The 14,423-nt window shown below is 48.9% G+C and overlaps 3 protein-coding genes across 4 annotated transcripts; all 3 read right to left on the reverse strand.

Moving 5' to 3' along the window:
- Window positions 1-40: 40 nt before the first annotated feature.
- Window positions 41-3,946, reverse strand: cope (COPI coat complex subunit epsilon). The gene is made up of 10 exons (XM_018730998.1): window positions 3,797-3,946; window positions 3,098-3,160; window positions 2,767-2,867; window positions 2,176-2,328; window positions 1,883-1,936; window positions 1,371-1,452; window positions 1,061-1,216; window positions 773-841; window positions 386-460; window positions 41-300 (listed from the first exon to the last, which is right to left on the reverse strand). Exons 1-10 carry the CDS (start codon window positions 3,944-3,946, stop codon window positions 253-255), a joined length of 951 nt encoding a protein of 316 aa, XP_018586514.1. The 3' UTR covers window positions 41-252.
- Window positions 3,947-4,585: 639 nt separating this feature from the next.
- Window positions 4,586-7,187, reverse strand: mydgf (myeloid-derived growth factor). Its single transcript, XM_018731059.1, has 6 exons — window positions 6,976-7,187; window positions 6,599-6,649; window positions 6,266-6,327; window positions 5,731-5,812; window positions 5,359-5,431; window positions 4,586-5,199 (listed from the first exon to the last, which is right to left on the reverse strand). The coding sequence occupies exons 1-6, from the start codon at window positions 7,174-7,176 to the stop codon at window positions 5,120-5,122; spliced, it is 549 nt and encodes a 182-aa protein (XP_018586575.1). The 5' UTR covers window positions 7,177-7,187; the 3' UTR covers window positions 4,586-5,119.
- Window positions 7,188-11,132: 3,945 nt separating this feature from the next.
- On the reverse strand, window positions 11,133-14,358 carry LOC108921520 (protein-lysine 6-oxidase-like). 2 transcript variants are annotated; one of them, XM_029249441.1, is made up of 7 exons: window positions 13,389-14,358; window positions 13,200-13,308; window positions 12,744-12,881; window positions 12,505-12,661; window positions 12,242-12,337; window positions 11,929-12,044; window positions 11,133-11,826 (listed from the first exon to the last, which is right to left on the reverse strand). In XM_029249441.1, exons 1-7 carry the CDS (start codon window positions 13,951-13,953, stop codon window positions 11,820-11,822), a joined length of 1,188 nt encoding a protein of 395 aa, XP_029105274.1. In that variant the 5' UTR covers window positions 13,954-14,358; the 3' UTR covers window positions 11,133-11,819. The 2 variants fall into 2 exon arrangements, with proteins under 2 accessions (XP_029105274.1, XP_018586524.2); XM_018731008.2 differs by lacking the exon at window positions 11,133-11,826 and having other exon boundaries at window positions 11,972-12,337.
- Window positions 14,359-14,423: the final 65 nt, after the last annotated feature.

The raw sequence follows: 14,423 nt of genomic DNA on the forward strand, positions 1-14,423 counted from the left end.
AACTGCGCTCGACCAAGAGAATGAGACACGAAACATCGCATTTTCTGCTGCGCCGTTGCAGAGTTTATTTTTAATCTCAACACGGAACCCTTAGTTTACACAAGTAACGAGGAGAGGCGATACAAACGAGAAAAGCAACATTGGTTTATTCCCTGCTGCTGTGTGACGAAGCAAAATGCACGGTGTCCGTCGGCACGGAGAGCTGGCGACCAGGGATGCGGTTGAGGCGAGATGCAGAGGCGTCTCCGGCTCCTACGCGCCAGGCCCGTACTGCGTGGCCAGGCGGTCAAACTCGTTCTCCTGGGCAGGAAGGGAGAGCGTTCAACACACGCTCCTTTACATGACAAAAGATTCAAAAATAAAAACACTACTAAAAAAGTATTACCTTGGCAAAATAATCTTTAGTGAACGGGTGTGTTTTATGAGCATCTTTCATCTGGGACAGATAGCGGTTGGTGACCTAGAGAGAGGAGAAGAAGAAAAAGGGCACAAAAACATTAACGCGACACCAGAATCCAGCCTTCAGCAAAACCTTCAACTACACAGCAACCGCTCCTCTGATTAACTTCACCTCACATTAATTATCCCTGGTACCTTTATTATCATTACAAATCAATGGTCTGAATCTGTACTTTTTTTCTTTTTTTGGCAAACATCCAGCGATATTGAAATGACACAAAGAAAAAGTCACTAAAGGCTGTTGCCAAGAGAGACACGCTGCTCCCCAAACTCGATTTCTCAAAGCTGGGGTGTCCACATGGGGTGACCTCACCTCTGGAGGCTTGCCCAGGTGCTGTGTGAGCACTATCAGGTTGATCAGGGTCTCAGCGTGGCTGCTGTCCTGCAGGAGCAAACACACACACAGAGCAGTGGGTAAAAACTCCTGGAAAACCACAGACAATTCAGTACATTATTTGTTAATATAAAAAAATAAAGTCCACTACAAATGAAATCTTTTCACAACTGACAGTAAGTAAGACACATGTTACCACACAAGCCAGGTAGAAAAATGCAGAGTGCTTGGACAGGTCTTCCAGTGGGCAATCAGGCTCCTCCTCACCTTGTCCAGAGCTTCCTGAAGCACACCTTCGGCTTCTTCCCACCTGTTCTGGGCCATGTGGCAGGCCGCCTGCCCGTTCAACAGCAGCAGTGTTGGCGAGTACTTGTCTGCCATCTCCTGGAAGATGTAGTATGCATCCTGCAGCTTCTCCCCACCCTGTCCCAGGAGAAGAAAGGAAATGAATAACAAAAACATTACTTGCCATTTCAACTGCTGCAGCCCATCAGACCCACAGAGCAACACCAGCAAAGCCAAAGAGCACCAGTCAAACACACACAGCACTGTGCTGGAAACCTGAGAGGGCACGTACAGTAGCGAGGTTGACCCACGCAGTAGCCAGCTGAGTTAAAGTGGCGTCTTCATCCTGCTCCTGCATCTTCTTCAGTTCCTTCCTGTAGAGGAACACATGAGGAGGATACAGAAAAATGCTGCAATGGGGATCCCCATGGGTATTTTATAGAATAAACAGAGCCTTAAATACATTGTTAGGGTGCAGCTCATATGCCTTGAATTAATTTATTTGTACCCTTTCCATGATATAATGTGTTCCTCCATCAACTAAATAAATTTACATTTACTTTCATTTATAATGTGTGTGACTGACACAGAGAGAGTGTGTTTCACTGACGTATGGATGAGTGACCCATTGTAAGTAGTGTGTCTAACAGTGTAAGTCATCACGGTGAATAGGTGTGTGGGCTGGTAACACTAAATAGAACCCATTCTAAGTCACTTTGGAGAAAAGCATCTGCTAAGTGAATAAATGTAATAATATAAATGTAAAATAAATATGCATGAACTCTTGGAGAAGGGGGGAAATACCTTGCCAGATCCAGTCGGTCCAGCCTCAGCAATACTTGTATCGTCATGGCCATGCTGCGCGCATACACGCAGACACACACACACATTAACATGTCAGGCAACATCAACACACGTTCATGGAATATCTGGAAAAAAAAAAGACTTAAGTCTTCTTCCTAAAAAGAGTGCTGAACTTAAGCTCACTGGCAGGACGTCAGAATAAATGGTCTCATTTTGTGCCTGGAAAAGCCGTATATACGGCTGAAGGAGGAGAACAGACAAGAAGACATGGCTTCAGGATAAGCTGCCCTCACCACTCCAGGCTGTCTCCTTGGTGCAGAGTGCGGAGGGCTGCGTCTGTGTTTGCCTCCTGGAAGTAGATGGCAGCGGCCATCAGCAGGAAGGTGGTGTTCGCTGCATCAACACTCTTTGTCATCTTCTTGTCAAGATCGGCCACAATGGCATCCCTACACAAAAACAGAACATACTTACATTTTATTTGACCTGAGCGCAGAGGTTTTTCAGCCTAAGCAAGACAGCACAGCAGGTACTCATAGACTTATAACATTATAACTCATACTTGAGCAAGCCATTTACCCCGATCAAAATTGCTCCGGTAAACTAGAATACTGTGAAAATGGAAAAATAAATGTATCAGTAAAGCAATTTCATACTTCTGCTACTACTGCGAACAACAAGCTCAAATGTATTGTACAAAGCTGCTTAATTTCTAAGGCCCTACTGTCTAAATCATAATTCAAAGAAAAGAAACCTTGTAAGGTTACACATCTCATTGAGTTCATACCAAGACAGTCACCCATGAGCAATAACATTAATCATGAATGCCAAGAAAGTTGCACACACTGCATGTCCTTTTTATTAACCCATTTACTGAATCCTCTGACCTCTTGGCTTCAGAGGACATGTACTCTGCAAACATCCGGACAGCCTGCAGCTCCACTGCGGAGTTGGGCTTGATGTCATCCAGCACCACACCATACTTCCTCTGAAACAAAACCAGCTGGATTAGTTTGAACAATAAAACCCAGAAAGGAAAAGATGAGCTGTGGATCAACCCCAAAATTAGCAATATGTGAGATTACAGTGAGAACATTTACTGGGCACAGAGGGACAGAGAGAGAGACAATTAGAGAGAGGGACATTAGGTGACTAGTAATAGTAAACATCTAATTTTTAGCTGTTAAATTAGTGTGTGTGTTGGTGACAGTGGTTTACCTGGGCTAAGTAAGCTCTGTACAGAAACGTATCTCTCTCAATTTCCTTCTCCGGACTTGACGGCTAGAAGAAATCAACATTTAAACACTGTAAAAACACTAAATCAGCATCTTTGGAGTATCTGACTGTGTCCTTTTGCACTGCTCCAATGCTGCACACAAAGAGGGAATAAACAACTGTTCACTTGCACATAGAATTCATGCGATGGATGTCCAGTCATATTTCTGAAGTGAAGTCTGAAGAAAAAACAAAAATACTACGCAAAGTAAACGACTTTTACAGGGGTGTTTATGAGCACATACATGATATGCCATGGGCATATAAGTGGAAATGACTACAGGAATAAACATAAACAGGTGCCAGTGGTGCCACTTTAGACACCAGGCAGGCAGTACATAGATTGTCAGTTGTTATGAGCTGGATGCCATGCAGTGTCCACGCAACATCTTCATCATGTACTCTTAAAAGAGGCTGACTAGAGACACATCTCATGGGAAGAGCAGTCGCGTCTTAGCATTCGGAACTTGCGTATAACGAGAAAAGTAAATATTTAAAATAAAACAACTTCAGACAGAGTACTACAAGAAGAAGAATGAATTTGACATTCTGACTTGTCTGACACTGACAGACCGTCGCTCTCTGGTACCAGCGCAGTGACCAGTCTGTTTCCCAAAAAAAGAACACGAGGAAAGACTTCACCTTGACTTTCTGCGCTTCGTTGATACACTGCTGGTAACTTCCAATGTAAAAAGCATTTTTCACATCGAAGAGCTCGTCGACTTCTCCCTGCTGCGACGCCATGTTGACAGTTACCGCTTCCTGAACACGTTGCGAGGCGTGACGCGACATCCGGTCATGCGCACTGCACGATGACTTCCGCATTCGCTCGCGCAGTCGTGGCAGACTGACAGTTTCTTCATAAATCATGATATTCCGAAATTGAAGAGACATCGTAAGCAACTGTTCGGGGAGGAACAATCTCACAGTGTTCTGCACTAGTTTTGGCAGGACTCACATACTGTAACAATTTCAACAAGCATGTAGGAAATGTGCTTGTCTAGACTAGTTTCTGGCAGTTTTTATTTAATTTAATCCAGTTTTCTTGTTAACCAAAATTTATCCATAATAATGCAAACTTTCTGATAAGAAACCTGACTTTAAAGGCTCTCGAATAACTCAAACAGTATGTTACTACTGTCCAAGACTAATAATCCATTCATAAAAATAAATGCAATTAAAACTACATCTGTATTCGTATTCCTCTGGCTCCTTTGTTTCTGTTTTTTAATTGTGTCTTTCTACTGTTCTCCTCTTTGCTGTTGTAGTGTTGTGTTATCATTTTTAGAAAAATTCAAAAAGAAGCCTAACTGCTTTCAGTTTGACAGTCTTAGACTGCTCAGTTCCAGTTGAGCATCTCTTTGGAGGTTCTTTTATGGATTCCCCTTTAATAACAACTGTCCTATACGTTAAAAGCAAATAAAGATGAGAATAAGAAACAACATACTTATGTCAGCCAGACAGGATATTTATTTATATCCGCTTTAAAAATGGAAAATAAAAAAGTCCACTACTAGACTCCACTACTATATTCTGCGAGATGCTGTGCCCTGCTGATATCGTGTAGCACACAATGACACAAACCTTCTCTCCTCCAATGCCCCACGTATTGTCTTCACTTATGTATACGCATTCAGATATGAACAGTAATGTGCAGAGTAAGGCATTATCATCAGCACAGCTTGACAGTTCTTCCTGTTGGTAAATCTCTAAGAGATCAACAACCATTCCCCTATCTCAACATGGAAGTGATACACAGCTTAAATAACCGTTCTAGTCACAACATTGAATAAAATGGCAACGACCAAAGAACTGACCTGTGGGTACACTGGCAGTTAAGACTGCCCCCCCTCCCACTGACCCCAACCTTGCTGATTTCAAGATAAATGGCCCATGTATTTCTCTGCATGATTCCTCCACCAATATCAAAGTCCCATTCAATTAATGCATAGCGATCCCAAGAAGTCAGAGCTCATCGTGCCTTGTCCGGGCAATAATGGTCAGTTTTGAGAGCTCAGCGCGGAACTTCCCATCTTTGTGGGTCACTGGTGGAATGAAGAGAAAGGAACAAAGACAGAAAATCATCAAGTCTAGACAGCTCCAAACATCCCAAAGGTCAAAAAAGTACATGCCTGGGCTGTAGCAATATAGCTACAAATGTCAAGACAGGCAACATATTTCACAAGAGAATGATGATGACATACCTGTTGTGTCCCCTACAACATATTCCTCCTCCTTCAAAGCCACATCATTCTGTCCACCAACTCCTGCCTGGGACTATAGAGGGAGACAGAAACAGGGCACTGAGTGAAGTAATGAAGGCCAAGAGAAGACAGTGACCTCCATGACCCAAAGAATGGAAAAAATGATAGCTTCCATCTACTGGTGACAGTCACTTGCACTGTCATTCTTTTGCTTAAACCAGAAAAACAAACTCAACTTGATCTGGCCAATGAGAAACTGACAGAACAGGATACAGAAGTCATTAACATAAACTTTGTCAGTAAATTCACTTTGTGGCATCTTTAAAGGAAGGTCCTTAAGGGCAGAGGAACCATTTCCCAGGTCATACTTACATAGGCACTGGCATATTCCACCTTGGCACCTTTAATCTCAGCTTTAAACTCTGTGAAAAACAAGTAAGATTTCCCCAGGGGTCTAACAAGAGGAAACACATGAATGAGCAAAATTAAATACTCACTCTACCAGGAACATGGCTTAGAGTTAAATCAATGTCAGTGTTTATTTTCAATACAGAATCTCAGCAGAAGACAAAAGCAATTAAACATATGGAGACAAAACCTGTGGGTGTCTGCTGTTTTATTCTGAACAAAAGTATTTAATTTGAAACCTAATGTCTGCAGCTATGTCTCTTTCTCTTAATGTAATGCACAAATTGTATTTTCGCTGAGAAGTACGTCACTTTAAAGAAAAGCGCCTGATAAACGAATAAATGTAAATGAATTACATAGGTACAAATATACTACAAAAGAGGGTAAGAATTCTGATAAGTAGCAAAATGTGGAAACTACAGTTCACAGTTTTAAGGGTTTATTTCAACTAATAAATATATAATGCAAGTAAATAAGCTTGAGGAAGCAGTGTGGTTACCTCCATATGGAACAGGAGAATAATTTGTCATCATCACTGAGTCCGACGCTCATTTGCCATTGCTGCAAAGAAGACGAGGTGAAACTCTGAGGAATAAATTATCATAAGTAGTAGTAATAATAATAATAATAATAATAATAATAATAATAATAAATAATACAGTACACTGACTGCAACACAAAACGTCATTGTCCTCGTGCTTGTTAACCAATGGCATCGCGATACGTTCTCCATTTAGGAATTACAGCGCGTTGGTCTGTGATTGGCTTGAATTTACAACTGACCACGCCCACCGACTTGATTATGCCTCTGATTGGCCGAAACGGGACTCACCTCGTTGGTCCCACCCTGCGAGGCGTACGTGAAGACGCATTCATACTTCCCCTAAGAAAAAGACTCAGTTTAAAAGCCGCAATTTAATATATTCGTTTACTAAATTGATGTCCACATCCTAAGCGTCTGTCAGATAGAGATGAAAAACAAATACCTACTGCTTGTTTTGGATTTATTTCCAAATTGTAACACAAAGGAGCTCTCACAGATGATCGGACTGCTCCACACACAGCATAACTGAGAATATTAATTAAATTAAGGCCGTTTGGTGCAAAACGTAACATCGGCACATTCATATCCTGTACGCTAACCATAAGGAGCAACTTACTATTTGCCATTCTGTCCATGAAGATAACACACACTACAGCGGTACTCACTATTTTTTCTGAGAAAGTGTGAACGACTCCTCCCGGCTTCACGTTGAACTCCACCGTCCTGGTTCTGTCGCTCGCAGGAAAGACACATGGCGCGAAGCACAGGGATACGAGCACCAGTTTGATCAATAAGGAAGAGAGCATTGAGCAAAACGTGGATCCGCAGGGCAGAGAACCGATCCCGTGCGCGCCGGAAGCCGCCATGTTGAGAACGAGTCGTTTGCCCCGCCCCTTCCGGCTGACCCCTGACGCCGCGCGAGAAGACCGGATGACGGACGGCGCGCACGAACGGGCGAACCGCGGCTGCTGTGCGTTTACATCCGCAGCGGCAGATTTGGTCACTTTCTCTTCGCTGCAGCTGCAGCCGCTCGTGTCGTGTTCAGTGACTGGAAACCTTATTCTGAGGTTCACTTGGGCTACTCACGTTTGCTTTTGAAGTGGAAACAAGTGAAGGGGCGACCTTAGTATAGCGGCATGATAAACTTTATCATAAAGACTTTATAGTAAACTGCTGCGCTCCAAATACAGCAGGTTCTTTACTCAGTCAGCGTGTGCTGATGGGACACTTTTCTCCGGAGCGACTTGCGCCGTTTCGCCGTTTATTCAGTGGGCTTTTGGGTCGAGGCCACAGCAGTAGGAGGTTCGATTTGAGCCCCTGACCATTTTGGTAACCCCAGTCTTGCTGCCCAGCTCTTTATTCGAGTAAGCCGACAGCGAATCAGTTGACAGCGAGTCCATGGACAGCGAATCAGTTGACAGCGAGTCCATTGACAGCGAATCAGTTGACAGCGAATCAGTTGACAGCAAGTTCATGGACAGCGAATCAGTTGACAGCAAGTCCATGGACAGCGAATCAGTTGACAGCGAGTGAGGGGAGAAACGAGGAAGTGCGGTCAAGTGGAAACACATCGGTCCCCAGCTGAAAACACTGAGCTTTATTTCTGCAGGTGTTTGCCACAGAAGAGGCCAGTGTGTGAGGTCACTTTCGAACAGGCAGCCAAAATGAGGTTGAAACAAACAGGTGTGCGGAAGAGCAACGTGTCCCCTGTCGGCTCGGCTCGGCTCACCTGGGCCAGCGCTCTCGGTCGCTCTTCTTCAGTTCATCGCTCGCTCTTTGAGAGAGACTCTGGCCCAGGCTCCTCTGTAAACTCGAGGTGGAACGACTGGTATTTTGGACAGTCGCTGAGCCCAAAAGCAACACCGTATTCCTGGTTGGGCCCCTTGTCTAGTCCCTACATCATCGAACCTCCCCCTCCTGCCTAAAACCAATAAAATAACAGGATCCCACTTTGCTGAAAATAGCCACAATCTACACAGATGTGCTGATGGCTTGGTGTTCAGGAAATGTGAGGTACAAATGCTGGACGGCTCCAATTTCAGTACAACAGTTCTCTTTCCAGGCCCACGCGTATTAATCAAGCCATGTGCAAACAGGCCGAGCACCCCAGCGCGTCCCCTGAAGGGCTTCTGTTCCCAGCGCAGAAACATTTTGCTCTGCCCCAAAGCCACGGACACCAAATGTCAGATGATGTGAGAAACACACACACATTTTCAGAACCGCTTGTCCCATACAGGGTCACGGGGAACCTAACCTAACAACTCAGGGCGTAAGGCTGGAGGGGGAGGGGACACACCCAGGATGGGACGCCAGTCCGTCACAAGGCACCCCAAGCGGGACTCAAACCCCAGACCCACCGGAGAGCAGGACTGCGGTCCAACCCACTGCGCCACCGCACCCCCACGTGAGAAACAATACGACATAAAGCACTGTATTTACAGTGTGCTGCTTTACTAGTGTCTCCTCTGTCCCTTTTGCTTGGACATGAGTCAGTTATTCAGTTGCTACATTTATCCCACGTGTTGTGATGCACCTGGACACATCGTCAGTGATGTATTCTGGGCTCGCAAGGTGTTTCCAGGTAGCGCTGCCTTGAACCCACAGCCATCCAGATGTCCTCTCCGCAGCCTCGGTAACAACAACGTCCATAGCCTCGCTTCTGTCGTTACCCACCTGTCCTGGTCCAAATGTCTTTGTGGCTTTCTTGAGCACAAAGGTGCACAAGGTTTGACATTACGTCCGTGAAATGTCTGGGAGAAATGTACATGTACCTTAAAACACCCTGTGTTTATCCTTCACTGTTCAGTGTATCAGTGTATGTTCTACCTTCATTATTTACAGGTAGCCCAGACCGAGGGGAAAACATCATACAGCATTTGACTGGAGCTTGAAAAATAAACGGGGAGCGACGACTCAGGAGCTGTAAGTGTTCTTTTAAAAAATGCACCAAATGATTTAATGTGAAGTAAATGCTGGGCTGTGCTGGAATTGGCCTCAGTTTATTTGTGAAGGAGAAGGGAGCTGCGCAGCCCACCTGGTGCCTGTGTTCTCCATGAAGGGCCCTTTGGGCCAAGGAGGCACCCATACGTTGACTCACGGTCTGCACCGGGCCTCATGTTATGGCTGGAGGAGTTCCTGCTATGCTCAGCGTTATTCCACTTCCTGGGGTGACAGGGCAGCTCTGGAATTTCTCTGCCGCCTGCCATCCGCCCGGGGTGGGCACTCGGGCACCAGGAGTGGCTTGACCTGACCATGTGATGCGCATGTCCAGTGCCTCCAGCGAGCGAGCGGTCATGCCTTGTGCGAAGCTCTCAGGAGCGCAGCCTGCCCACAGGAGCCCTTGGAGCGCTGACCCTAAGCAGGAGAACCGTCGACCTCTATGATCAGATGTGAGGATGTTGGCCGACTGGCCATCGCACCGGCACCCCATGCCGGCTGAAGCCGGTGACCGCCTGCCACGATGGACAAGATGGACCTTTGTGAACTGGGACATCAAGTTAACACTCATGTATAATGCATTCATTAGTTAGAAATTGACTTAAAAGTCTTTTTCAATCTAGAATTCCCAGGAGGGGTGGGGGGAGCAGCCACTGGCACTTGGACCCTCAGAGGTTTTTTCTCCTTCCCCGTCATTTGGGAGTTTTTTGTTCCTTCCTTCCACGACCAGTAGGGTTACTTATAGCTTTAATAACTGTATGGATACAGTATTACTCTACTATACCATAGTCAACTGTCTCATTTGTTTCTTTGTCTTATTCCTTTGTTCTGCGCTCTGTGTCACTGTGGGAGAAGAGCTCTGTAAAACTGAAGTGGACTGAATTGAATCGAATCGAATCGAACTGGGTCTGGAGGCGGATCGGTGGCAATGCCTGCAGCCTGGTGTCCGAGCTTCCTGTGTCCAAGCGACGCGGCTGAGCCTTCGTGCGCGGCTCAATGTCAGTGGCAGCGTCCCGGGCCTCAAGGAGAGACTGGAGCGAGGCAGCTGAACAAACAGGCCATCTCCTCCGCCCTTCACAGCATGCTGGAAATGGCCTCACCACCACCGTGACCCCTTTGCTCAAGTACATTCAGCATGACCCCCCCAGACACAGGGAGTGCATGACATGTCTCCATCAGCGTGTGCCTGGAGCACTGTACTTCACCAGGCCCCGACTCCTGACTTCTCTTGAATTCTTCACGGCGAGTAAACATGGTCTGGAATTCCTAGACGGAGCCGAGCGGAGTGGGCTGGCAGGGAAGGGGCTCGTTCTTCCAGACACTTCCAATAACACACCGAAGCTGCCCCTCTGGCAAACAGGAGCCGTTCTGGGATCCAGGCTGAAGCATGTGAGGAGGAGCGTTGGAACACTCAGTTGTACCAAGCTCCTGAAGTGCCGCCGTTATTCTTTGGACTCATTCTTTGTGTGTCTCGCTGGGATTCAGTGTGTGTGTGTCCTCTGTCCATCACCACTGTCTATTTTAAAAAAACGGCAAGGCTCGATGGGGTTCCTACGCAGTACAGTGTGTGTGTGTGTGTGTGCGTGTGTGTGTGTGTGTGTGTTTGTTCACAAGTATGGATCAGCACAATGCGTCTCAGTGTTTTCACTGCTGTTCTTACAGCCTTGGTATACCTTGTATTTCCCATTCATATCTTCAGTTGCGCATCTGGATTTAATGACTTTTCGATGGGTCGGTGAGACTCAATAAGTTGTGTGTGTGTGTGTTTTTCGTACATAAACATTGCAGGCAGTGTGAGAGTGCTGGAAGTTAATGCTAAAGTGTGTCACTGCGGGTGGCAAAGAGCCGCTTCTTTCTCGGTTCAATTCAGCTTTTTCAGCCACCACCTTTATTGCAAGTAAAGCGCACAAGTAGCGTCCCACACCTCTGTGGCTCAGCGCACGTCATGCGTGTAACAGAGGGAAACCGGCGCCAAGCATGACTTTACATCACGAGTCCGAAGACACTTATTTCAGGAGCAAACAGCTGTTGTGAGCAGTTGGAGCGCATAAAGTAGTGCATGAAGAGTAAAAGAGTGCGCTGTCATGAGGGCGTACGTACACTACAGTGAATACATGTTTAAATATCTGACAGTTCTCAAGCTGGATACACTATATATAGAAATACCTGTGGGTGTTTAAAATAAGCTTCATCTTAAGGTCGGTCAGTGCTTCATTCACAGACACCGACATGCAGAGGAGAACAGTCATAATTGTAGCAAAATCACTATTGAACGGACAACACAAAAACAGCACTCGTGAGTCTGTTCTGTTTCGGAGGGAAAGCCGGCACATGCGACCGCCGCCGCTCCAGGTCAGAGTCGGTTTCTGATGAGCGGATTCCTTGTGGTAATGTTGGCCGCGACTGCGGTACTTCTGCTGGCTCATATACAACGGTTTGGACACAGCACTAACAATGTCCTAAAGACGTGTCACACGAAGCATGTCGAGATGGTTCTGCTGAGCAGCATCGCGAAGGCATTTCCTTCGGGATCCCGCTCTGCAAGGCGTCGCACCCACAAAGCCTCTTGAGCTCAGCCTCTGCAGGACAGGAGGAGGAGAAAGAGACGAAGACGGACAGTGGGGGACGTGAGGTGTTTGGCTGAAAGGCCTTTCACGGGTTAGTACCGCAAAGAGCCTCACCCGGTTATCCTGCAGTTGCGCGCCTGGACGTAGGAGCCCGTGTAAACGACGTCGCATCTCACCACGTTGTTGGAGAAATCGGACTCGGGCACCTGGAACGTGGGGTTCACGCTCACCTGTGGAGTGCACAAAACTGCTGAGACGGCGTTTGACGGACACACGTTCGCTTCTTCTGTGCGACAAAACAAAAGGCACGAAGCGAGGAGGTCCGCGAAGCACTTCTACCGTCAGTCGTCACCCTGTTGCTCCACATCCGAATGTGTAGAGCGTCGCGTCGCGAACCTCCGGCAGCATCCGCTAACGGTATGATTACCTTGAGGACGTAGCGCCCCGGAGGAACGTCCGTGATGTCGATCCACTGGCAGTCGATGTCGGCATTGTACGTATCATAGCAACCGGGACTCAACCCCTACGCCGGGCGAGACACAAACGGAGAGTGGACACATGTTTCGCTCGAGCGGAAGTGGCGTGACGTTGGCGAGCCGGCATTCGGTCCGATTCCGAACGGCGGCGCTGCTGCGACGCGACAGGTTCCCGCCGACAGCCCGGCGCTCTCTACCTGCGTCACCGCCCCACCTGTGTGTGTGCTGTGCAGGCGTAGCGGCGTCGGAAGCCCGGCTCGCAGCTCGTGTCTTCCAGGCAGAAGCTGGCCTTGTGTCCCTCGGCCACCTTTCGTCCCGCGGACGCCTCCAGCAGGTCGTAGTTGCTGAAGGCGTCCATGCTGTGGAAGTGCCTGGAAGGACACGGAGCCGTCAGGAGCAGAGAGGGAACGCCGGTGGCACGAAGGGGCAACACAACACACTCGGGAGACTCACTGGTGGCAGCTGTGCCACTCCCACTGGTGCCGGGGCTTGAAGGGCAGGAAGTCGGCCGTGCCCTGGTTCTTGACGCGCTGGGGGAAGCGCAGCAGCACTCTGTGGTGGACGTCTCTGACGCCGGGTCTGTACGCTGACCTTGGATGAAGGACACGGCGTCACGGTGAAGGACACGGCGCTCGGGCGATGAACCGCCTTTCTGGCACATTTACGATTGGATAAAAGCGCAAGTCGCTGGTGACACAGAAAGTCCACAGAGAGTCCACGCGGAACCGGAGGCTCGTTACTGAAGACAAGCGGAGCACTAGGAAGCAGCGCGTGGAAGCGGTGCGTGATGAGCTCTTCCCCAGGCAGTGTGTTTAGGCTGGAGCGTGAAGTGTGACATCGGGCCGGGAGTGCGAAAAAGCCAGGACGCATACGCACGCGCTTCCCTTACCAAACGCCGCGGCACGGTACCTGGCAAGGCAGTTCTCCTCGGCGGCACAGCGCAGCGCGTACATGGGGACTCGTTGCACGTAGGTGGACGCCTGAATGTAGTAGGGGTCGGGGACGAGGTCGGGCAGCCCTGCGGCACAGACGAGAGGGACGTGAGGAGCGCGGCGTGCCAACAGCTCTTGGCGTGCCGGGTGACACCCCCGCTCTTACCGTGCTGGAAGTAGCCGGTGCCGTGGCCGGAGGCTCTCCTCCTGCCAGAGGGGTACATGTCGTAGAAAACCGCGTTTCTGTGGCTGTTGAGCGGGTTGCGTGGATCGTCCCCGAGCATGTCCTCCGCAAGGCGTCCCCCGTGCTGCTCGCTCCTCCCATCCCCGGGAGCCCGCCCGGTCGCACCCTGCCCAGACTCCCAGGTGACATCGCCACCCCGCGGTTGTGCCGCTTGCCCCGCGGGGAATCCGCGCCGAGCCCCCGGGGGCCCCGCGACCCTCTGCGCCCGCTGCCGTCCCGCACCTACCGTCCCGTCGGGTGTCGCTCCCATCGGGGCTGCGGGGGCCAGCGCTCTCACGCTCTGCCGGGTTACGGAGACCCGCGCCTGGCCCCGCGGTCCCTCTGGCACCTGGTACCGGGAGCCGGTGCTCAGCAGGTTGAACACGTGGCCGTTGTTTGTCCACTGGACTCTCTGTGTCCAAGGTCCGCTGTGCTCGCGTGCCACCGAGCGCTGCCCGCGCACCACGTGCAGGAAACCGAGGAGCAGTAAGAGAGTAAGGCGATCCATGGCGAGGGGCACGGCAGGTGAGGTGGTGGGTGGGGGGTACTGGCCGAGCAGCGCGCGCTAACGCCGCGTGCTCACTGCGCACGGCGATCTCTCCGGGGCGCGTGGAGTGCGGCGCGCGCTGTCGAGAGCCTCGCGCTGCTGTGCAGCATTCCTTCCTCCCTCCGCTTCGCTTGTACCGGTGGTGGGACGTGGTCAGTGCACGAGGGAGGGGGTCGAGTGACAACGCCTCCAACATTTAACTCCTTCGGCACGGGGCCGCGCGTCCGTCGCGAGACTCCAGTTCGATTCTTACAGTGTTTACAGATGGAGAGAAAATGATGGTAACGCGACAGACACACACACACATACACTTATCTTTCACCAAACCCACTACATTAGTCGGTGGGCTTTCATGCAACATTCTTACACAGCAGTTATTATTGTTAATAATAATAATAATAATAATAATAATAATAATAATAATATTATTG

This window comes from Scleropages formosus, chromosome 25 (genome assembly GCF_900964775.1).
Source record: "Scleropages formosus chromosome 25, fSclFor1.1, whole genome shotgun sequence".
Lineage (NCBI taxonomy): Eukaryota > Metazoa > Chordata > Actinopteri > Osteoglossiformes > Osteoglossidae > Scleropages > Scleropages formosus.

What these genes read in the sequence shown, in the direction of transcription:
- LOC108921520 (XM_018731008.2), bottom strand. Translation starts at nt 13,953, where the DNA reads ATGGATCGCCTTACTCTCTTACTGCTCCTCGGTTTCCTGCACGTGGTG. An exon ending in CACCGGCTACTTCCAGCACG is followed by an intron (nt 13,309 to 13,388) that starts GTAAGAGCGGGG and finishes TCTGTGCCGCAG; the next exon opens with GGCTGCCCGACCTCGTCCCC. An exon ending in GAGGAGAACTGCCTTGCCAG is followed by an intron (nt 12,882 to 13,199) that starts GTACCGTGCCGC and finishes CCTTCATCCAAG; the next exon opens with GTCAGCGTACAGACCCGGCG.
- cope (XM_018730998.1), bottom strand. Translation starts at nt 3,946, where the DNA reads ATGTCGCGTCACGCCTCGCAACGTGTTCAGGAAGCGGTAACTGTCAAC. An exon ending in ATGTCCTCTGAAGCCAAGAG is followed by an intron (nt 2,329 to 2,766) that starts GTCAGAGGATTC and finishes GTTTTTGTGTAG; the next exon opens with GGATGCCATTGTGGCCGATC. An exon ending in TTCAGGAAGCTCTGGACAAG is followed by an intron (nt 842 to 1,060) that starts GTGAGGAGGAGC and finishes TTGCTCCTGCAG; the next exon opens with GACAGCAGCCACGCTGAGAC.
- mydgf (XM_018731059.1), bottom strand. Translation starts at nt 7,176, where the DNA reads ATGGCGGCTTCCGGCGCGCACGGGATCGGTTCTCTGCCCTGCGGATCC. An exon ending in CGCAGGGTGGGACCAACGAG is followed by an intron (nt 6,328 to 6,598) that starts GTGAGTCCCGTT and finishes TCTTCTTTGCAG; the next exon opens with CAATGGCAAATGAGCGTCGG. An exon ending in TTCTCCTGTTCCATATGGAG is followed by an intron (nt 5,813 to 6,265) that starts GTAACCACACTG and finishes TCCTCTTGTTAG; the next exon opens with ACCCCTGGGGAAATCTTACT.